Genomic DNA, 24,558 nt, shown 5'->3' with positions numbered 1-24,558 from the left:
ATTTTTACTCAGAGAGGAAATGAGTCTAAGGTCCCGACTCCATCAGTTAACAACAAATTGCCAACCTGTCAGTTTCTAGTCAGGCTTGAGTGGATTCACCATGAAGCTACACTTGCCCATCTCTCTGCATGTCACTGTGTTTAGACTCTGTTAGACAGTCCTGATATTGCACCAACATCCAGTACATTGAGCCAAGTGTTGGATTAGACTGTGATTGTGATTAGATTGTGATCTTCATAAAACGATATCTGGTGAAAGAAAATTAAAAGATGATCCTTCCACTTAACGCAGCGATATGGGACACTTGTCTTTATCAATCGAGGCAGAGATTACAAAAGTAGGGAGGTCATGTTGGAGTTGTATAGAACCTTGGTGAGGCCACAGCTGGAGTACTGTGTGCAGTTCTGGTCGCCACATTATTGGAAGGATGTGATTGCACTGGAGGGGGTGCAGAGGAGATTCACCAGGATGTTGCCTGGGATGAAACATTTAAGTTATGGAGAGAGGTTGGATAGACTTGGGCTGTTTTCTTTGGAGCAGAGAAGACTGAGGGGTGACCTGATCGAGGTGTACAAGATTATGAGGGGCATAGACAGGGTGGATAGGGAGCAGCTGTTCCCCTTAGTTGAAGGGTCAGTCACGAGGGGCCACAAGTTCAAGGTGAGGGGGCAGGAGGTTTAGGGGGAATGTGAGGAAAAACTTTTTTCACCCAGAAGGTGGTGACAGTCTGGAATGCACTGCCTGGGAGGGTGGTGGAGGCGGGTTGCCTCACATCCTTTAAAAAGTACCTGGATGAGCACTTGGCACGTCATAACATTCAAGGCTATGGGCCAAGTGCTGGTAAATGGGATTAGGTGGGTCGGTCAGGTATTTCTCACTTGTCAGTGCAGACTCGATGGGCCGAAGGGCCTCTTCTGCACTGTGTGATTCTGTGAGATTCTGTGATATAATTCGATAGGGATGCTGTCGCAGTCTCCATCAGTATAAACTACCCTCGCCAATCTGGTATCCCCTGCAAAGCTTGAAAGCCTATTTCTAATTGCTGACACCAAATTGTTCATGCAAATGGTGAACAACAGTGGCCCCAGCACCGATCCCGGTGGAACACCTCTTCCCACCTTCCACCAGTCTGAGTACATACCCTTAACCCCGAGTCTCCATTTTGTGGTTTGTCAGGAGCTTGCTATCCATTCTGCTACCTATTCACTGGCTCCGCATGCTCGGATCTTAGGCATGAGTTATCTTGTGGAATTTTATAAAAGATCTTGATCTAGGTGAAGGATCTGAGGGCATCCTGGCTAAGTTTGCAGATGATACAAAGATAGGTGGAGGGACAGGTAGTATTGAGGAGGTGGGGAGGCTGCAGAAGGATTTGGACAGGTTAGGAGAATGGGCAAAGAAGTGGCAGATGGAATTCAGCGTGGGGAAGTGTGAGGTCATGCATTTTGGTAGGAAGAATAAGGGGTATAGACTATTTTCTAAATGGGGGGAGAATTCAGAAATCTGGAGTGCAAAGGGACTTGGGAATCCTAGTCTAGGATTCTCATAAGGTTAACTTGCAGGCTGAGTCAGTAGTTAGGAAGGCAAATGCAATGTTGGCATTTATTTAGAGAGGACTAGAATATAAATGCAGGGATGTGCTGCTGAGGCTTTATAAGCCTCTGGTCAGACCACCTTTAGAATATTGTGAGCAATTTTGGGCCCCGTATCTCAGGATGGATGTGCTGGTGCTGGAGAGGGTCCAGAGGATGTTCACGAGAAAGATCCCAGGAATGAAAGGCTTAACATATGAGGAATGTTTGAGGACTCTGGGTCTATACTCGATGGAGTTTAGAAGGATGAGGGGGAATCTGATTCAAACTTACAGAATACTGAAAGGCCTGGATAGAGTGGATGTGGGGAAGATGTTTCCATTAGTAGGAGAGACTAGGATCTGAGGGCACAGCCTCAGAGTAAAGGGAAGACTTTTAGAACAGAGATGAGGAGAAACTTCTTTAGCCAGAGAGTGGTGAATCTATGGAATTCATTGCCACAGAAGGCTGTAGATGCCAGGTCATTGAGTGTATTTAAGACCGAGATAGATAGATTCTTGATTGGTAAGGGGATCAAAGGTTACGGGGAGAAGGCGGGAGAATAGGGTTGACAAACTTATCAGCCATGATTGAATGGCGGAGCAGACTTGATGGGCCAAATGGCCTAATTTCTGCTCCTATGTCTTATGGTCTTATGAAAATCCAGCAATGTTACGTCCACTGCATTACTCTTGCCCACGTTTTCTGTTACATCCTCAGACAATTCAATAAGGTTGATCAAGCATCACCTATCCTCTGTGCTGACTACTCCATATTTTTGGCTTCTATCACATGGTTGAGCACAGATATAATTAACTTTCACACCACAATCGTTTAATCACAATTGTGATTAACAAGGCTTGTTTCATCTCCCATTATATATGGACATCATCAGATATATGGATAAAATAGTTCATCTCCAACATCTCCCATCTGATATAAACCAACCCCACACCATTGACACCAATCTCCTCCTGTCTGATATAAACCAGCCCCACAGTCATTGACACCAATCTCCTCCAGTCTGATATAAACCAACCCCACAGTCACTGACACCAATCTCCTCCTGTCTGATATAAACTAACCCCACAGTCATTGACACCAATCTCCTCCAGTCTGATATAAACCAACCCCACAGTCACTGACACCAATCTCCTCTTGTCTGATATAAACCAACCCCACAGTCGCTGATACCAATCTCCTCCTGTCTGATAAAAACCAACCCCACAATCACCCCCACCAATTTCTTCCATTTTGGTACAGACCAACGCCATGGCACCAGGAAGATTATTCTCAGTACTTCACTTAGATTGAACTTGTCTCCATTTCCGTGCCAAGGGGATTTCTGTACCAGGCATGAGGGGTAACATTTGGGACCTCTCGATTCTCCACCAATTCCCATTCCCCTTCTCTCTGGTGGAGAATAGAGGTGTTATTGTGTGTAAATGTGCAAGTCAGTAAAAATTGTCAGCGAGGGTTAATCAGCACTTTCGAATCAGAGATGTTAATCAGTGGAACCTCTCAGACACTTCATACCAAGGATCAATTTATAATTGAGATAAATGTTCTAATATTGTCGCAGACAAATTGCCAATGAAGCTCCTGAATTATGGGGAAAGAGCAGAGACAGTGTCTCTTAAAGGGACACTGCAGCCCTGAGAACACAATCAGCTTTAGATCCAGAATATTAAACTCCAGCCCAGATACAGGGATTATTAACATCAGCAGAAGCAAACCCCAACTGTCAGAATGAACATGGTTCAAGTCCTCGGTGTGATAACAGCAGCAATAACAGCAGAATCCAACCCTTGCAGTCACTTGTGAACTCGCTGGTGTCTCACTAGGTGTTGCAACCGAGTGAATGCCTTCTCACACTCGGTGCAGGTGAAAGGCCTCTCCCCTGTGTGAGTCCTTCGGTGCATCAGCAGGTCGCTTGCCGTTCTAAAGCTCTTCTCACAAGCAGGACATTTAAAGGGTTTCTTATTGGTGTGAAGCTGCTGATGTTTGATCAGGTTCTCTGACCGATTGAATCCCTTCCCACACTCAGAGCAGGTGAACGGCCTCTCCCCGGTGTGAATTTGCTGGTGGGTCAGCAGATGGCGGGACTGAATGAATCCCTTCCCGCACACGGAGCAGGTGAAGGGTTTCACTCCCGTGTGAATGGCCTGGTGTTTCTGGAGGTTTGAGGACTGGGTGAACCCCTTCCCGCACACGGAGCAGGTGAATGGCCTCTCCCCAGTGTGGCTGCGCCGATGGGTTTCCAGTTGGGATGGGCAACTGAAAACCTTCCCACAGTCCCCGCATTTCCAAGGCTTTGCCATTTTGCCGGCTCCTTTGTGCCTCTCCGGGTGGGAGAATCGGCGGAAGCCTCGCCCACGTATGAGAAAGGTACAGTTCCTCCCTGTCGTGAATGCTGAAATGACTATCAGGCTGTGTAACTGGTGAAAGCTCTTTCCACAGTCAGTTCACTGGAACACTCTCACTCGGGCGTGTGTGTGTCTCGGTGCTTTCCCAGTCACAATGATGTTTGAAATCTTCTCCCCCGAACAGAACAGACAAGTATTTCTTCTGGTCTGAGTCTCCCTTATTTAAGACTCACTCTTCCAATACCCTGCAAGAGGAGTTCAAAAAAGTCATCAGTATCATTGCAAGGTTGAACAGACAATTCTTAGAACCATAGAAAAGTGACAGCACAGAAGAAGGCCATTCAGCCCATCCTGTCCATGCCAGCTCGAGGACACACAGGTGCCCTTTCTAATCCCACCTTCCTGCACCCGGCCCATAGCCCTGCAGCTTACAGCATTTAAGGTGCAGATCCAGGTACTTTTTAAAAAGAGTTTAGAGTTTCTGCCTCTACCACCAACTTGGGCAGCAAATTCCAGACACCCACTGGCCTCTGCGTAAAAAAGTTCTTCCTCATGTCCCCCCTACACCTTCTGCCACTTATCTTGAATCTATGTTCCAGAATTCTCCACCAAGAGAAACAATTTTATCCTGTCCACTCTATCTATTCCCCTCATAATTTTGTACACCAAATTTTCTTACATCAAATCTGCTGCACAGGCAGAAGTCATTCGTCCCAATTGGTCAATGGCGCCACTAATGCACCATTGGAGTCTGTCCTCACATGTCATCCCTGCCAGCATATCCACCTATTCCTTTCTGTCTCATGTGCTTTCCCTTAAATGCATCCTTTCCAGTCACCTCAACTGCTCCTGTGGTGGCATGTTCCACATGCTAATTAATCACTCTTTAGATAAACAGGTTTCTCCTGAAAGCTCTATGGGATTTATTAGTAACTATCTTATGTTTATGGACCTTGGTTCTGCTATTCCCCCTGCAATTGGAAACATTTTCTCTGCACCCAGCTGTCAAGTCCTCTCCTAATCTTAAAACTCCTGATCTGGTCAGGCTGGGCCTGTATCCACTGGAGTTCAGAAGAATGAGAGGTGATCTTATTGAAACATATAAGATCCTGAGGGGACTTGACAGGGTGGATGCTGAAAGGAGGTTTCCCCTTCTGGGAGACACTAGATCGCGGGGACACAATTGAGCTATAAGGTGTCTCCCATTTAAAACAGAGATGAGAAGATTTCATTTTTCTCTCGGGGGATAATTCTTCTACTGCTTCACGATTTAACGATAAAAGTGAAGACTTGCCAGCTACTCATTTCCCTTTTTTTGGTGCCACTTCATCACAGGGAGGCTAACTGAATGCTTTACTTAAAAGTTTTAACACTTTTCATCTCCCAGCTGCTTTGAGTCACAGAGGAAGGAAAGAACATCAGAGCAGGAGTAGGCCATTAAACCCGACGAGCCCACTCCACCATTCAATTATAACATCACAGTGTCTTTACAGTGCAGGCCATTCAGCCTATCAAGTCTGCACTGGCTCTCTGAAAGAGCATTCCACCTAGTCCCACTCTCCTGCCTTATCCCCATAACCTTGCACATTCCCTCTTTAGGTAGCGATCCAATTCCCTTTTGAACGCCTCAATCGAACCTGCCTCCACCACCCCTTCAGGAAGTTTGTTCCAGACTCCAAGCACTCTCTGGGTGAAAAAAAAATTTCCTCACATCACATTCAATCCTTTTGCCAATTATTTTGAATCTGCGCCCTCTGATTCTTGATGTTCTCTTGAGTGGGAACAGTTTCTCACTAGTTACCCTGTCCATACCTCTCTGGATGTTGAACACCTCTCTCAAGTCTATCATGGCTGATCATCGACCCCATCGCCACTTTCCCGCTCTCTCTCCATATCCCCCGATGTCATTAGTCTCCAGAAACCTATCGATTGCTGTCCTGCAAGTGCTCAACGATTGAGCTTCGCATCCTTCTGGGGTCGAGAATTTCCCAAAGACTCGCCACCCTCTTTAAGTGAAGAAATTCCTCACCTCAGAATAAGGGCTCAGCCGTCTCAGACTGAGATCACGTCCCCCTGGTCTGCCGGCTCACCAGCCGGGTGAAAAGCCTCATCTGCATCCGATCCCCACCCCCTCACATGCTACCCTGCAAGAATTTTGTCAGCTTCAATGAGATCACTTCTCACTCTTCGAAATTGGTGGAGAGCGTAGGCCCACTTTCCTCGATCCCTCTTTGCAAGTCAATCCCGCCAAACCCACCCCCACACCACCCCCCCCCCCCCCCCCCCCCCCGCCCCACGGGGGGGAGATGAGCCCTCCGCTTGCGCTCTCCCCTGTGTCAAGGCGCATCCCTCCTTAGATAAGGGGACCAAAAAAACTGTGCTCAGCTTTCCAGGCGAGGTCTCACCAAGGCTCTGCACCGACTTGAGAGTGAGGTGGTGGAGGGGAGGTGGGGGGCTGGGGTGAAACAGCAGCAACACTCACCTGCCAGATTAAATCACAGTTTTGCTTGCATGGAGTCAGAGAGTCATAGTCATGTAACCATTGGGGTTAATTTCTCTCTCTCTCTCTCTCTCTCTGTTTCAAACTCCGGTGCATCTCCTGAAATGCTGCTGCTCTGACTCTCTCCCCCTCTCCAGATCAGTCTGGGTGGAAATGGTAGAAGGAAGGGGGTTGGGGTTGGGATTGGGATTAGGATTGGGAGGAGTAGGAGCAGCAGCAGCAGCAGTGGGGATAAGGGGTTGCAGAAGAGAGACGCTCACTGCACCATCCCTGGAATGATCAGCCTGTGTCTGCCGCGCGCTCCCGGCCGCGGCCCCGCCCAACCCGGCCCTGGCCCCGCCTAACCCGGCCCTGGCCCCGCCTCTCATTCAGCCTCTCGAGAGCCGCATTCGCTCTCACTGCGCCTGCGTCCACCAACCCCCCACCCCCCCCACCCCCCGCCCCCGCTCAGCTTCCTGGAGCAACGCGCCGTCGTGCGCATCAGCTCCGCGCGGACCCAGGCGGGAGAAGTGGCGCCTCCTGCGGGCCCGCCTGATGGAGATAGGGCGCCTCCACCCGCGCGCGGCATTCTGGGTAGCGGTGTCTGCCATTCGCCGACTCGCAGTGAGGGAGAAGATTTTCGCGCTTCGCATTCAACTGGAAACAGAAATGGTGTGAAGCAGCGAACATTATCCCACTCCTACTCCCCCACCCGGGCTGGTAAGTAAATATATTGCTGGCGTATGATTAACAAAAAAGCAGAAGATGCTGGAAAAACCCAGCAGCGTCTGTGGAGAGAGAGGCACACACAGAGTGAAGGCTCTGAAGGAGCGGACTCGAAACGTTAACTCTTGTTTCTCTCTCTCCACGGATGCTATCAGACCTGCTAAGTTTTTCCCAGCATTTTCTGTTTTTGTTTCAGATTTCCAGCATCCGCAGTATTTTGCTTTTATCTTACTGGCAGTCATTAATTTGATTTCACTTGAATTCCGTTGGGAAATTGAATAAGATAGTGGCTTGGGAGTACAGAGTTTCAACCTCATACAGAGGGAGGCGATGGTGTATTGATAATATCACTGAACTAGTGATCCAGAACTCTAATGACCTAGGGACAGGGGTTCAAATCCTACCACGACAGTTGGTGGAATTTAAATGTAATTAATAAAACTGGGGTTGAAAGCCCTCATCTGAGGGGCATAATAAGTGCTGGCCTTGATGCCCACATCCCATGAAAGAAAAAAGAACATTATCCACCTCCACTGCTGCCAGGTAATACTGTCAAGGGTTGATCTTAGAATTGTTTTGTGAATGAATTGTTGCTTGGTAATACTTGGTATTGTGGAAAGAAAAAAGAGACAAGAAGCTGTCAAAGCACTCATCAAGGATACAAAATCTCAAAGGGAACAACCATTCCCTGCATGAGAAGAGGGTGCTGATTGGTTGGCAAGTGAACTCTGATTGATGGAGGTGTTGACTGATGTATTCTCCGTGGCAACACGATTAAGAACTTCTGAAGAACTCCCATCTGAAACAATGATCATTAATTTCTCTTTTAAAATGATGACCTGCTGTGCATTTCTCCATTTTCATGTTTCCAGTGTTCATGATTTCTCTTTTTCATCTCTGCTGAGACATATCCTTGTTGTAACAGTGAAATCCAGAGGATTTTCAGTCAGTTAAAGTCAATACTCGGTGAGCAGACAGGAGGAATAAACCGATCTTAACATTTCATGGTATCAATAAACAAAGATCTGAGAAGGGGTTTATATAGGAAATTGTTATTCCCTGAGACAAGGGATGTCAAACTATGTTCCGAAGTCCAGATTTGGGCCTTGAGCCTGGGCTATGGGGCCGCCATACATGGAGCACCATTACCGGGTGTCCTTCATCCCCGATTTTAATCACTCCACCATTGGTGGCCGTGCCTTCAGCTACCTGGGCCCTAAGGTCTGGAATTTACAGCCTAAATCTTTCCGTCTTTCTACTTCATTTTCTCCCTTTACGACATTCCTTGTAACCTACCTCTTTGGCCAAACCTTTGGTCATGTGACCTGATAGGCCCTTATGCTCCTGTGAACTCTTTGGGATATTTTATTGTGTTAAAAGATCTACATAAATATAAGTTCATGCAGCTGTTGTAGTCCAGTCAGACCTGATCACTTACTGAGTGAGTCTGTGTAAATGTAATCAGATAGACAAAGCTTGCGTCATGGTTCAGTGAGATCTGATCACTTACTGAGTGAGTGAGTCTGTATAAATGTAACTCATACATACAGCTACAACAGACCTGGGGAGAAGAAACTCTGAACCAAACACTGGACTTTCTGTTCCCCACAATTGTACGTTCAAAATCAAGAGTAAATTCATTAAAGATGAGATGTTGTTGTGGAACATTTTGGTAGCATTTGTGTCAAAGAGTTGGATTTCAGAGAGTAATGTATTGCGGTTTGTTGATGAAAAAAAAGCTAGGTATGTTGTAAGAGAGGCTGCAAAGAGATATAGCCAGGTTAAGTGAGTGGGCCACAAGATGGCAGGCAGAGTACAATGTAGGAGAGTGTTTATGTTCGTTCATGGGATGTGGGCAGTGCTGACTAAGCCAACGTTTGTTACTCATCCCTAATTGCCCATGAGATGATGATGGTGAGCTTCCTTCTTGAACAACCGCAGTCCATGTGCTGTACACTCACAGTGCTGTTAGGAAGAAAGTTCCAAGATTTTGACCTAGCAACTGTGAAGAAACAACTATATAGTTCCAAGTCAGGATGGCGAGTGGCTTTGATGGGGAACCTGCAGGTGGTGGTGTTCTCATGCATCTGCTGCCCGTGTCCTTCCAGGTTGTAGAGGTTGCAGGTTTTGAAGGTGCTGTTGAAAGAGCCTTGGTGAGTTGCTGCAGTGCATCTTGTAGATGGTATACACTGCTGCTGTGGTGGAGGGATTTAATGTTTAAGGTGGTGGATGGGGTGCCAATCAAGTGGGCTGCTTTGTCCTGCATGCTTTTTTCTATTCATTCACAAGATTTGGGCGTCGCTAGCTGGGATGGCATTTATTGCCCACCCCTAATTGCCCTTGAAAACTGAATGGCTTGTTATGTCATTTCAGAGGGAACTTAAAAGTCAAGCACATTATTGTGGGTCTGAATTCACATGGAGACCAGACCAGATGGCAGATTTCCTTTTCTAATGGATGTCAGTGAACCAGATGGGTTTTTACGACAATTGACAATGGTTTCACGGTAGTCATTAGACCTTTAACTCCATATTTTTTCATTGAATTCAAATTTCACCATCTGCCTTGGTGAAATTTGAACCCGCATCCCCAGAGGAGTACCCTGGCTATCTGGAGTACAAATCCATGGTATTGAGCTTCTTGTGTGTTGTTGGAGCTGCACTCATCCAGGCAAATGGAGAGTCTTCCATCACATTCCTAAATTGTACCTTGTAGATCGTGAGCAGGCTTTGGGGAATCAGGAGGTGAATTACTTTCCACAGACTTCCCAGCCTCTGACCTGCTCTTGCAGTCACAGTATTAATATGGCTAGTCCAGTTCAGTTTCTGATCAGTGGCAACCCCCAAGACGTGAGCTGATTCACTTTGGTCATATGAATAAGAAAATATTTATCCCAACTCTGTTTCCCATTAATAGTTGTTTGGCAGTACAAAACTTGAGTATTGCTGAAAAGAGTGGTGGATTCTCCATGGCAGCGCCTCTACCAATCACAGTTACTTGCCAATCAATTAGCACTCTCTTTTCATACAGTATAAATTGTTGTCCCTTTACATTTGGCATTCTTGCGAATTGTCCTGATGAGTGCAAGGTGAAAAGCTTTGACAAATTTTTTTTTTTTTCAGCAATGTTAGCCAGTCCTCTATCCATGCTAATATTTCAGCCCCAATACCATATGCTCCGAACTTGTGTAATATGTTATGTAGCACCTTATCTTTTGGAAACCCAAATATACTACATTTATTGGTTTTCCTTTATCCACCCTGCTTGTGAAAGCCTCAAAGAATTCTAATAAATCTTGTCAACACAATTTCCCTTTCACAAAGGCTTTGCCTGATTGAATTATGATTTTCTAAATGTCCTGCTATTACCTCTTTAATAATGAATTCTAGCATTTTCCCAATGGCAGACATTAGGCTAACAGACCTATACGTTCCTGTTTTCTGTTTCAAAAGTGTACAATACTGCAAAGATTAGTGGTAGGTCAGAAGATTGGCCAGATGTTTGAAATCTTCAAAGAATGACCAAAAAATAAAGGGAGAGAAACTAGAGTATTAGAGAAAGCTAGCTGAAAATGTTTTTAAAAAAGTAAAAGTGTCTGCAAGTATTTAAAAAGGAAAAGTATAACTAAAGCTAGTGTTGGTCCTATGGAGACTGAGCCTGAGAAATTAATAATGGAAAACACGAAATTGGGGGAAGCATTGAACAGATATTTTGTGTCTGTCTTCACTGCAGAAAAAACATCCCAAGAATACTTGAAACTCAAAAGGTAAAAGGGAGGAAGGAACTTAAAACACAATCACTCGGAAAGAGGTACTGGGAGAACTATGAGAACTAAAAGTTGACAAGTCCCCTGGACCTGTTGGCTTGCATGCTAGGATCTTCCAAGAAGTGGCTATAGAGATAGTCAGTGCATTGGTTGTGATCTTTCAAACTTCCCTAGATTCTGGAAAATCACTAATGTAATACCTCTGTTCAAGGGAAGAGGGAGAAAGCAGGAAACTGTAGCCTATCGTTATCAAAAAGAAGATGTTAGAATTCATGATTAAAGGGGTATTAGCAGGACATTTAGAAAATCATAATACAGTCAGGCAGAGTCAACTTGGTTTTGTGAAATGGAAATCATGTTTGACTAATTTATTCAAGCTCTTTTGAGGAAGTATCAAGCAAGGTAGATAAAGGGAAACATGTAGATGTGCTATACTTGGATTTCCCAAAGGCATTCGATAAGGTTACTGCACAAAATAGTCATGGTGTAGGGGGTAACGTCTTAGTATGGATAAATATGGCTCACTTAGTATGGCTCACTAACAGGAAGTAGAAAGTGGAGAAAGATAAGAGGGAGGGAGGAACTTAAAACAAACACAATCACAAGGAAAGAGATAAATGGGCTATTTTCGGCTTGAGAAGCTGTAACTAGTGGAATGCCGCTGGGTCCTCATCTATGATCTATACAATGATCTATATCAATGACTTGGACGAAAGAGCTGAATTTATGGTAGCTAAATTTGCTGATGGCGCAAAGATGGGTAGGAAGTTAAGTTGTCAAGAGGACATAAAGAGTCTGCAAGTGGATTCAGGCAGGCTAAGTGAGTGGGCAAAGATTTGGCAGATGGGATTGTAATGTGGATAAAAAGTGAATTTGTCCACTTTGGCAGGGAGAATAGAAAGGCAGGACATTATTTGAATGGAGAGAGATTTAGAACTCTGCGATACAAAAGGATCTGGATGTCCTGGTACATGTATCACCAAACGTTGGCAGGCAGGGGCAATCAAGTGATTGAAAGACGAATGGAATGTTGGTTTTTATTGCGAGGATGATGAAGTATAAAGGCAGGTTAGTGTTGCTGCAGCTGTCAAGGCCTTTGTTGGACGGCACCTGGAGTACTGTGTACAGTTTTGGTCTCCTTAAGGAAGGATATCGCTGCCTTAGCAGCAGTTCGAGAGAAGGTTCACTGAACTGATTCTTGGGATGAAGGAGTTACCTTATGAGGGAAAGTTGAGCAGGTTGGAGCTTAGAAGAATGAGAGGTGAAATTATTGAAACATATAAGATCCAGACGGGACTTGACAGGGTGGACACTGGGAGGATGTTTCCCCTTGTGAGAAACTAGAATTAGGGGATACAGTTTAAAAATTAGGGGTCTCCCACTTAGACGGAGATGAGGAAAATTCTTTTTCTCTCTCAGAGGAACATAAGTCTGTGGAATTCTCTTCCCCAGAGAGCAGTGGAGGCTGGGTCACTGAATATATTCAAGGTTAGACAAATTCTTCATGGCAAGGGAACCAAAGGATATAAAGGGTAGACAGGAAAGTAGAGTTAAGGCCACAATCAGATGAGCCATGATCTTATCGAATAGTGGAGCAGGCTTGAGGGGCCGAATGACCTACTCTTGCATTCTTAAGTCCCATTAGTGTTTCCATTACTTTTTTTCCAGTGATAGTGATTGTTCTAAGCTCCTTCCTCCCTTTTGCCTCTTGATTTTCATCTATTCTTCAGGTTTTTTTTTGTGTCTTCTACAATGAAGAGAGATGCAAAATACTTGTCCAAAGCCTCTGCCATTTCCTTGTTTCTCATTATTAATTCCCCAGTCTCACCACTTAAAGGACCAACGCTCACTTTAGCCACTCTTCTTTTTACATACTTGTAGAAATTGTTACTGTTTTTTATATTTCTTCCTAATTATCTCTCACACGCCAATTTCTTCCTCTTTGTTATGTTTTTAGTCATCCTTTGCAGATTTCGAAAACTTTCCCAATCTTCTGGCCTACCACTAATCTTCACAGCATTGCATGCCTTTTCTTTCAATTTGATGCCATCCTTAACTTCCTTAATTAGCCAAGGATGGTGCATCCTTCTGGTAGAGTCTTTCTTCCCCAATGGAATGTATCCTTGTTGAGATTTCATAACATGAAACATCTCCTTAAGTATAAGCCACCTTCCAGCACCTTCCCTTTTAACCTATTTTCTCAGTCCACTTTGGCCAAACCTATCTTCATACCCTTGTGCCTCCAACCATTTCTGTTTAAGACACTAGTTATGGACCCAAGTTTCTCACTCTCAAATTGAATGAGAGATTTTATCATGTTATGATCATTCTTGCCTAGAGAATCCTTCGCTATGAGCACTTTAATTAATCCTGCTTCATTACGCATTGCCAGGTCCAAAATAGCCTAGTCTTTGATAGGTTCCAGAAAGTATTGCTCTATGAAACTGTCTTGAATACCTTCTCCAGGCTCCTGTTGACAATTTGATTTGTCCAATCAATGTCAAGTTTAAAGTCACTCACAATTTCCTGCAAGCCTCGATTATTTCTTGATTTACACTCCATCTTACAATGTAGCTACTGTTTGGGTGCCTATAAACAACTTCCACCAGTGACTTCTTTCCTTTGTTATTTGTTATCTCCACCCAACTGATTCTACTTCTTGGTCTTCTGAACCAAGATCATTTCTCACCATCGTGCTGATCGCATCCTTTATTGGCAGATCTACTCCACATCCTTTTACTTTCCTCCCGTCTTTCTGAAATGTCAAATGCCCTTGAATATTCAGGTCCCAGGCTTGACCACATTGCAACCACATCTCTGTCATGCCTACTCTTGTATTTCCATTTGTGCTATCAATTCATCCAACTTATTATGAATGCTGCAAGCATTCGGATAAAAACTCTTTCATTCTTTCTGCTGTTTTTAATTTACTCTGACCTGATTTGCTGGAGCACATACCCCACTCCTAGTATCACTTGTAAGATTTAGGTTCTGGAGTCACAGATTACCCGGAAAGGTGGATGGTGAGGGGTTGGTGGAGTTGGGGTTGGGGGGGGGTCAAACTCATAAGTGATTTTAAAAAAGTTTATTCAGAAACAATGGTTTAAATGTGATGCACAAGCTAAATAGACCAGAAAAGCACACAACCTGTGACAAGTGAGGATGGTTATGGATCCCAGAGGAAGAACATACAGATGACGCAGACAGGGCAACCAACTATCCCAGATTTTCGGCCCAGGTCCTGCCTTCCCAGAATGCATCCCAGATTTCTGTATTTCACCAGTTTTTTTTTTGTACATGCGTTGACTAATCTCACAGATTCGCCAGCAACCACACCACCCCACCTCCCCAACCACCAACCCCCCACCAACACCCCCTGCTCTCAAGGCTTCACCAGCACCTACCGTGCCGAATTGTCCCTTATTTTCTTCGACCAGTTAGCCATCCTGGAAGCAGAGTGAGTACTGGTCTCTGTAGCTGGTGATGGCCGTCTCCCCTGGGTTAACTGGTGTGAGCCAGAGCATTGGAACTGGGCTAAAGCCAGTGTGGATCACTTCAAAATTTCCCTTCTTGTCCAAAGTGACTTATTTTTCCTCTCAAAAGCCCCATTGATCTTCACACAGAAAGTTGATTTACATATGGTTCAGGAGATCCAACTGTATCAGGGTTAGAAATGTCTTGTTTCAGGGCCTGTGCTAGAGACATGTCCTTGGCAGAGAAAACAGGCCTGTCCTGTGTTTGTCAGCCAGCAAGCTGCTATGGAAGCTTTCTTCATAATGCAGAGAAAGTGAGCTATTTCTATCATATTGCATAAGATTTTATAAGGCTTTTAGACAGCGATTTCTTACAGTCTGTTACTTGGATTGAACTTGTCTCCATTCCCGTGCCGAGGGGATTTCTGTATCAGGCGGGAGGGGTAACATTTGGGAACCTTTGATTCTCCATCAATTCCCATTCCCCTTCTTTCTGGTGGATAATGGAGGTGTCACTGTGAGTAATGTACAAGTCAGTAAGAATTGTCAGCAAGGATTAAATCAGCACTTTCTAATTGGAGATGTTAATCAGTAGAACGTCTCAGACACTGAACTGTGGAGTTCATACCAAAGATCAATTTGGGATTGAAGTCAAAGTTCAGAATCTTGTCGTAAACTAATTTCTGATGAGGGTTCTTGAATTATGGGGAAAGATCAGAGTCGGCGGTTCTTAAAGGGACACTGCAGTCCCGAGAACACAATCAGCTACAGATCCAAAATGTTAAACCCCAGCCCAGTTACAGGGATTATTAACATCAGCAGAAACAAAGCACAACTGTCATGGTTCAGTCCTGGATGTGATTAACCGCAGCAATAACAGCAGAATCCAAATCCTGTAATCATTTGTGAACTTGCTGATGTACCATCAGGTTGGCTGACTGAGTGAATCTCTTCCCACACAGGGAACAGGTGAACGGCCTCTCCCCGGTGTGAATGCGCTGGTGTGAAATTAAGGTGCCTGAATGCCTGAAGCTCTTTCCACATTGTATGCAGCTGAACGGCCTTTCCTCAGTGTGGATTCGCTGGTGTGAAATTAGGTTGCCTGAATGCCTGAAGCTCTTTCCGCATTGTGTGCAGCTGAACGGTCTCTCCTCAGTGTGGATTCGCTGGTGGGTCAGCAGGTGGGATGACCGAGTGAATCCCTTCCCACACTCGGAGCAGGTGAACGGCCTCTCCCCGGTGTGAAGTCGCTGGTGAGCAGTGAGCGTGGATGACTGTCTGAAGCTCTTGCCACAGGAGGCGCAGCTGAATGGCTTCTCCTCAGTGTGAACGAGCTGGTGTCCCTGTAGGCTGGCTAACACTGTGAATCCCTTCCCACACACAGAGCAGGTGAATGGCTTCTCCCCAGTGTGAACTCGCTGGTGTAGTGCTAAGTGGGATGACTGAGTGAATTCCTTCCCACACTCAGAGCAGGTGAATGGCCTCTCCCCGGTGTGAACTCGCTGGTGTAGTGCTAAGTGGGACGACTGAGTGAATCCCTTCCCACACTCAGAGCAGGTGAACGGCCTCTCTCCACTGTGAGTGCGTCGATGAGTTTCCAGCCGGGAAGGGCAAGTGAATCCTTTCCCACAGTCCCCACATTTCCATGGTTTCTCCATGGTGCGGGTGTCCTTGTGTCCCTCCAAGTTGGATGACCAATTGAAGCCTTGTCCACACAGAGAACACGTGTACAGTCTCTCCTCACTGTGAATGGTTTGTTTTTTTCAGCCTGTGTAATTGGTTAAAACTCTTTCCACAGTCAGTACACTAGAACACTCTCGCTCAAGTCTGTGTGTGTCTCAGTGCTTTTCCTGTCACACTGCTGCTTAAAATCTTTTCCCACTGGCAGAACAGACAAACATTTCTCATTCCACACTCAAAGGCCGATGATGTTCAGGTCCTGATGAATCGAGTGTGGTGTTTGGTTTGAGTTTCCTGTCTGTAAATCCTCTCTTTCTGATATCCTGTAAAAGAAGTTTCCAAAAGTCATCACCGTCAGTATAGGATAGAAATTCAGAACAGACAATTCTAGTTTGTATGGAATATTTTTTCCTCTCTTATTCCCCCAAAGCTGCAGATTTTCCTTGAACACACACTCCCTCATCCCTGTGCTGAAATCCTAATATATTGTGGGATAATTCTTTCCTTTTCCACAAATTTGTACAACTAGAGATGACAATATGTTTGATCATTCACTTCAGTCATTACTCATGACAAAACATTAATCTCAAACCCCGACTGACCATACAGAATAGCACACATTAACTTTGTGTCCAAAACTCACTGTGTGGAGATTTAATGAGCGATCATGAAGATGGTTTCTCCAAACCTCCCAGGGTTTCCTTCTTTCCTTCTCTCCCTCGCTAACTAAGTCATGCCCCATTGCGGTTCCTGCTTCTCTTCCTGCTGACTCATTAACTGCAAATAAATATTGAGAAGACTGAAGCCACTGTTTTCAGCCCCTGCTCCAATCTCCATGCCCTAGCTACTGACTCCATCCCTTGTCCTCATAACGGGCTGAAAATAAGCTAATCTGTTTGCAACTTTGGTGTCACAATTGATCCTGAAAATTATTTTTCAAACTGGGATTGACTGATTTTTGTTAGCCAGAGGTATTAAGGGATATGAGGCAATTTGGGGATAGGTACAGATCAGCCATGATATCACTGAATGGGGTTATGTTGGCCTCTTCCTTTTCCTCTGTGCTCTCATTGACCCTTTAGAATCATAGTTATTGCAAGCCGGAAGGAGGCTATTTGGCCCATTCTGTCCCTGCCAGCTCTCTGCAGCAGCAACTCAGCTAGTCCCACATCTTTGCCCTTTTCTCCAGCCCAATAATTTTGTTCTCTTCCAATTCCCCTTTGAAAGCTGTGATTGAATCTACCCCTACTATCTTCCAAGGTCGTTCATTCTAAATCCTAACAGTGCATAGAAAAGTTTGTCCTCATGTTGTCAATCGTTCTTGCGCCAATCTCTTTTTCAGGATGTGATAGGGGTCTTCAAAATCATGACCTTTCTGGACAGGGTAGAAAGGGAGAAACTGTTTCCATTTGCGGAAGGACCAAGAACAAGAGGACACTGATTCAAGGTGATTGGCATAAGTAGCGATGGCGACACAAGGGAAAACCTTTTCTACACATCAAGTAGTTAGTATTAGGAATGAACTGCCTAAGAGTGGGGCGGATACAGTTTCAATTGGAGCCTTTAGAAGGGAATTGGGATAAATGTTTGCATGGGAAAAAAAAGCTGCAGGGTTATGTGGAAAGAGCTGGGGAGTGGAAAGCTCTTCCAAAGTGCCAGCGGAGACTCGATCAGCCGAATGGCCTCCTTCAATGCTGTACTATTCCATTGCTCAATGTTACACATGTTACTTGCTCATCAGCATTTCCCCTTTTTAAATACTCTTTGCTCAGTCCCTATTCAGACGCTCCCTAACCCATCACTATTTCTCCTCCATTTACAGACATTCCCTAACCCATCACCCTTTCTCCTCCATTTACAGACACTCCCTAACCATCACCATTTCTCCACCATTTACAGACATTCCCTAACCCATCACCCTTTCTCCTCCATTTACAGACACTCCCTAACCATCACCATTTCTCCACCATTTACAGACGCTCCCTAACCCATCACCCTTTCTCCTCCATTTACAGACGCTCCCTAACCCATCACCCTTTCTCCTCCATTTACAGACGCTCCCTGACTTTCATCATTTGCACAGGAATAAAAATTCATGGTTTTAAAATATGGGCCTTGGGTGGGTAATTTTCGCTGTTTCATTTTCGGCTCTGGATCCGCACTCGCTCTTTTGCAAAAAAAATTAAATAAAAATCCGCATTTTAAAGCCGCTGGTTCAAGATACCGACAGCGGCATCGCCAACAGCAGACCTGGTCTGCGCATGCTCCAGCGCGCAATGCCCGGGAAGTGATTGGCGGAAGCTCCGGACCAATAGGATTGAGGGGGCGGGGCTGGGGTACCCATCAGGGACGGCGCTGGTCTTCCAACCATTCGGGGCGGATGAGGAGGCGCGCGACTGGAGGACCGAGCGGGAGCGGCTGGTCCTCCAACCAATCGGAGCGGATGAGGAGGCGCGCGACTGGAGGACCGAGCGGGAGCGGCTGGTCCTCCAGCCAATCGGAGTGAATGAGGAGGCGCGCGACTGGAGGACCGAGCGGGAGCGGCTGGTCCTCCAGCCAATGGGAGTGAAAGAGGGGCGGACGGACTTGTTGAGTTTCTGCAGGTTATTGTTTTGAATGAGGGAGCGGGACTGAGCCCGGATCTCCCTCTTAGTCTCAAACTCTGCATCATTCTGGAAGCTGCTTCCCCCTCACCCCCCAAGTCCAGGGGAAATCTGGACCTTTCTGTTTGTGGCTTTAAACACCCTTTGGGTGTGGAGCAGACATTTCAACATCTGTTCATGAAATGTGGCAACATGATTACACAAACAATTCAAGGGCTGACCTAAAAGAATAGCTGGGCAGACAGGGAATGTCACCATTGGAACAAAGGAGAGTCCCTGCTTTCAATTAATGAAACAACAGAAGGCTTAGGACAGGGTTAAAATTCTCAAAGGCACCCAGAGAGCTAGAAAGGAACAGAGGGAAACATCCCGACTCTAGAAAAACATGCAGAATCTGCTCCGGTTGCAATCGATGGGGGGGGTGGGGGGGGGTGGGGGGGGGTCGATGTCAAGGAGGAACTCCAAGAGGTGAAGAGCCAGCAAGCCTCGCTCTTTGCCTCGGAGGCCTCCAAGATCATCTTCCGTTCCAGAGTCCTCTCCGTGATGAGACGTGCTCATGTTTCTTCTTCCAAAAGGTACACAGAGAGAGCTCTGTGATCAGCAGCCTGAAGGAAGAAGACGGCTCAGTAAAGTCATCGCAGTCCGCACTGTCAAAGTCATTTGGCAGAATGCCTCATTGCCAGAACTTTCCAACATTTTGAGGATCAGCAAATCCTTTTACGCTGGATTGTATGACGTGAAGCCCACAGACAGCACGGCCTCCCAATCCTTCCTGTCCTCTATCACGGAGGTCTTAGACGACAGTACACGGGAGAGCCTGATGAACTGACTAAGGCCCTGGAGTCCTTTGAGAAGAGTAAAACTCCCGGAATCGACGGCTTGCCAGCGGAGTTGATTTCAGCTCTGTGGGACTGGATCGGCCCAGACCTGCTAGAAGTGTGCGAGAGTATGCTCCTGGCCAGCAGTATGTCAGAATCCATGAGGAAAAGGCATTATCACCCTCATCTACAAGCACAAGGGGGAAAGGGAGGAAATTAGAAATTGGCGGCCCATTTCACTGTTGAATGTGGACTATAAGATTCTGTCCAAGGTCATCGCCATTCGGGTCAAATCCACTCTGGAATTGGTGATCCACCCTGACCAGACCTGCACTGTGCCAGGCAGAAAGATTTCTGACAGCGCTGCTCAGGGATACGATTGCCTATGTACAGGACAGGGGTGTGGATACCTGCCTCATCAGCCTGGATCAGGAGAAGGCCTTTGACAATATCGCACACGTACATGGTGGATGTGCTCTCCAAAATGGGGTTTGTGGAGGGAATTCACAATTGGATCCAACTGCTCTACACTAACATCAGTAGTGCAGTCTCAATCAATGGGTGGGAATCAGATAGCTTTCTGATTAAATCTGGAGTCAGGCAGGGCTGTCCTCTCTCGCCTGTTCTTTTCATGTGTTGCATAGAACCCTTTGCTGAGTCCATCAGGAAGGATCCAGGCATAAGAGGACTGACGATCCCAGGTAGTGGAGGCACTCAGATCAAAGCCTCCCTGTACATGGATGATGTCGCCGTCTTCTGCTCGGATCCGCTGTCGGTGCACAGACTGATCCACATCTGCGACCAGTTCGAACTGGCCTCGGGAGCCAAAGTAAATCGTGGGAAGAGCGAGGCCATGTTCTTCGGGAACTGAGCTGACCGATCCTTTGTCCCCTTCACTGTCAGGGCTGACGGCCTGAAGGTGCTGGGGATATGGTTCGAAGGGACCAGGACATGCGTTAGAAACTGGAAGGAGCGAGTGTCTATGGTGAAAAGGAAACTGGGCATGTGGGAGCGACGCTCCCTCTCCATTGCAGGTCAGAACCTGGTCATCAGGTGTGAGGCACTCTCGCTGTTGCTGTACGTGGCGCAGGTCTGGCCCATTCCACTCTCCTGCATGGTGGCGATTACCCGAGCCATCTTCCACTTTATCTGGAGGTCGAAAATGGATCATGTCCGCAGGGATGCGATGTACAAGCCTCTAGATAAAGGGGAAAAAAACGTGCCCAACATCGCCCTCATACTGATGGCCACCTTTGTGTGCGGCTGCATCAAGCGGTGTGTAGACCCTCAGTACGCAAACACCAAGTGTCACTACGTGCTGAGGTTCTACCTGTCCCCGGTGTTGCAAAGGATGGGTCTGGCCACGCTGCCGCGGAACGCTCCAAGTAGTTGGACCGTGCTGTACCACCTGTCCCTCATGGAAAAATTTATGCAGAGAAACACCTTTGACCACAAGTCCATCAGGCAGTGGTCGGCACATTAGAGGCCCTGAGGGAAAAGGAGAGGGTGGATCCTGTGGGATGGTTCCCCGAGCAGACTGTCAAAGTCATTTGGCAGAATGCCTCATTGCCAGAACTTTCCAACAAGCACCAAGACATAGCTTGGCTGCTGGTGAGAAAGGCCCTCCCCGTCAGATCCTTCCTATACACCAGGAGTCTCACCCCCTCGGCACGTTGCCCTCGAGGTGGCTGTGGTGGGGAAAAGACCGTTTTTCACCTCCTTGTAGGTTGTGTCTTTGCAAAGAAGGTCTGGAGAGAGATGCAGTGGTTTCTGTCGAGGTTCATCCCGAGCAGTTCTGTGACACAGGACTCTGTGCTCTATGGGCGGTTCCCAGCGACACACACCGAGACAAACATCAACTCGGTGAAAGACGCTCTTTGGTCTGCCCGAAACTTGTTGGTCTTCCAGCGCAAAGACTTGTCCCCAATCGAGTGTTGCAGACTGGCACATTCCAAAGTCCAGGACTACGTGCTGAGGGACACACTAAAGCTTGGGGCAGCTGCCGCAAAGGCGCAATGGGGAAGGGTCGCTGCCTAAGACCTTTCTGCCACAGTGCACCGAGGGACTGAGAACTGTGTACGGCCCCCCTTGGGATGTACAGCTCAAAATGAATGTCTGAAAATGATTGTAACATTCATTGTTTGTACTGATGCACCTTGTGATACATGTTGTAAAAGTTGAAGCTGATTGTACTTTTGTAATGGTGATTTTGAAATGGTTTGGAATGTTGTTGAAGATGTTTTATGAATAAAGTATATTTTTGCAAAAAAAAGACAGGGTTAAAATGAATGTATGCATTGAATACTAATTGTATTATAATTGTATGTTGATAACTCCAATACCATTGTCTGCATTGACCATACTGAAATGATTGTAATATTCATTGATTGTATTGATACACCTCGTGATCCATGTGTAAAAATTGAACCTGACTTTTGTGATGGTGATTTTGAAATAGTTTGTAATGTTTCCCCAGATATTTTATGAATAAAGTATATTTTTCAAAAAAACTTTCTGTTCTTATCAGTTTAGTGTCTTATATGTCCCCTAACTGGGGGCAAAATATTAAATTGATTTTTGGGACAGAGAGATGGGATAGGGGCGTGCCCATTCTACTCCAAGCATCAACCTGATATTGCAGTGTCTTCAGGAATGGTGCAGTTTTGCCCTCCAAAGGGTGAAAGGGAAATTGAGAAAAAGAAAAATTAAATCAGAGATTAGGACAGGGTTAGGGAGAAGGTCAACATTGTCATCATTCAGAACTACAGGCTGTAAAGGAACAACTGACCTCAAAGACAATCTCATGTAGGATGTGTGGAGGGGACATGCTCTATAAGAATAGTAGCGAGGGGAAAAGAAGGGAAGCAGCAGACACTTCCTGGCGCTCCAGCAGAAGTGGGACTGTGGTTGTATAGATGTCGGGTTTACACAGCACGCAGCCAGCTGTGGTTTCACACCGGATGAAGAATTTTCTAACTGTACCATTCAAATCACTTGACTGGATTCACAGAGGATCAATTTTGTCTACTCAAAGAATGTCTGTGTTCCAGCTGAGGGGAAGCAGCGCGCACACAGAAACACACATCTGCACCCAATAAACACAAGCAAACAGGGACACATCCTGTCCCATTGGACGGGCAATCTCAATCAATCTAATACCGGGGTTTTTTTTTTTCCGTTCATGGAATATGGGCTGGCTAGGCCAGCATTTATTGCCCATCCCCAACTGTCCTTGTTCAGAGGGACAATCACATTGTCTGGAGTCACATGTAGGCCAGACAGGCAGATTTCCTTCCCTAAAGGACATTAGTGAACCAAGATGGGTTTCTGCAACAAACAACAATGGTTATCGTTAGACCTTTAATTTCAGATTTCTTATGGCATTCAAATTCCACCACCTGCCACTGCAGGATTTGAACCCAGGTCCCTGGAATACTATTAATCATCTCTGGATTACTAATCCAGCAACAATACCACTGCCATTGGTATTGCCTCCCCACTAAATCATTGGTGTCCATAAAGCCCACAAGGTTACAGAAATTCAGGGAGCCATGACCCTCCAGTGACTGCGAATAGCTTTGGTCATCACAACATCTGGGGCAGTGGCAGCAAAATAAAAACAACCACATTGAACAGCCTGTTGCCACCCTGGCTGATCAGTCTGGGTGGGCCAAGGGCTGGAGTTCTCCGGCCCTCCTGGCGCCAGGCATCATGGCAAGCAGGGAGGGGGGACAATATGGTGAGACGGCCAAAAATCGATTTCTCACCGTCGTGAAACCCAGTTTGCGACGTCCGCTCTGCCCGTCAACGGCAGGCCGTGTTTCCCACCGCTGCAGACCGGGAGCCTAATTTCAATACTTTAGCATCTCAGCACAAGCCCTGCTCGCTGGAATCATTCCCCCACCAACAACCCACCCCTCCCCCTGCCAACCCTACCCCCACCACGGGCGCTGGATCATCTGGGCACGCTAGCAGCAATTTCACAACTGTACACAAGCGACGTACATCTGACGAACTACACTTCGCTGGGGTCTTGGAGCTTTGTTTGCCTCCCTTGCTTCGGGCAACACTCATGGCCATCAGCACCAGGCTTGGCGGGCAGTGCCACAAGACTTTTTTGGGGCTCAAGGGCAGGTCTCTACCTAGCAGACCAAGGTGGGGGTGGCTTTCCAATGGCTGGAAAGGGCTAGGGCTTACTTGGGGGAAGGGGGAAGAAGTGGCCTCAGGCAAGGGAAGAGGCTGCAGGGTGAGGGCTGTACTGGAGAAGGGTGTGGGTGTGTGTGTGTGTGGGAGCGCATGTTGATCTGTGCAAGTGAGTGATGAGGGCTGAGGAGGCAGTCTCCAGAGCAGATGAGGCCAGGTGGAGATGTGAGTGTGTGTGTGTGTGAGAGAGAGTGAGTGAGCGGCGATGTCCCTTGAGCAGGCAGTGAGTGAGATGCCAGCGAATGTGTGGGGGCCTCGTTGAGTGTGTGAGCTTAGAGTGACAGAGTACCTTGGCGGCACGAACGAGATCGTTCATCCGCTTTCTGCACCGGGTGGCCAACCTCGTGTGCAACATTGACGCTGGCCACCCCTGTCACTGGCTTCCCAAGCCGGAGTGGTGAAGCCGATGGGCCTCCTGTGGCCACAGCCAAGGTAGGGGACATCGCAACGGCCCCCCGCGACATCCAGAAGGCGTCACTGAATCGTGGGGGGTGGGTGGGGCTGCACCCTTCTTGGCTTTTGGGGCCGTGACTTCACCACAGCAGTCTCCTGGGCTGGGAATCACTGAGAAGTGTGCGCGTGGCTGCACTCTGAACATGGTGCCCTGCGCGAGGAAGTGGTGAGGTAGCAATGTGGTGGGCAAATCGGAGGCCACCCGCAAGAGAGAGAGAGAGAGAGAGAGAGACGGTGTGTTTCCCGTGGCTGCAGCATTAACGACGTGGTGATAGGACGATGCGGCACGAACACCTGCTTTTGTGGCTGGCGGGTAAAACAGCTTTTGGCGCACCCGTTACTGCACATTGTGCAAATCTTGGATGATTCCAGCGATAGAATAAAATACAGAACAACATTCCCTGGACAATTACAGCTTTT

At 46.7% G+C, this 24,558-nt stretch overlaps 1 protein-coding gene and 1 pseudogene across 3 annotated transcripts in view; one reads left to right on the top strand and one right to left on the bottom strand.

Moving 5' to 3' along the window:
* Nucleotides 1-3,172: 3,172 nt before the first annotated feature.
* Nucleotides 3,173-24,558, bottom strand: part of LOC121270522 (gastrula zinc finger protein XlCGF8.2DB-like) — a 37,994-nt gene continuing 16,608 nt past the window's right edge. For 2 of the 3 annotated variants that reach the window (XM_041175888.1, XM_041175889.1), the window contains exon 2: nt 14,276-16,384. In XM_041175888.1, coding sequence (XP_041031822.1) covers nt 15,281-16,039 — 759 coding nt within the window. In that variant the 5' untranslated portion in view covers nt 16,040-16,384 and the 3' untranslated portion in view covers nt 14,276-15,280. Of the gene's footprint in view, nt 4,183-14,275; nt 16,385-24,558 lie in introns of those variants that run through there. The other variant, XR_005941557.1, reaches the window with a different exon arrangement.
* On the top strand, nt 21,977-22,148 carry LOC121270649 (annotated as a pseudogene).

Source organism: Carcharodon carcharias, chromosome 27 (assembly GCF_017639515.1).
Source record: "Carcharodon carcharias isolate sCarCar2 chromosome 27, sCarCar2.pri, whole genome shotgun sequence".
In the NCBI taxonomy this organism is placed as follows: Eukaryota; Metazoa; Chordata; class Chondrichthyes; order Lamniformes; family Lamnidae; genus Carcharodon; species Carcharodon carcharias.
Note: the sequence above shows the minus strand (reverse complement) of the source record. Positions and strands in the feature narration are given on the sequence as shown.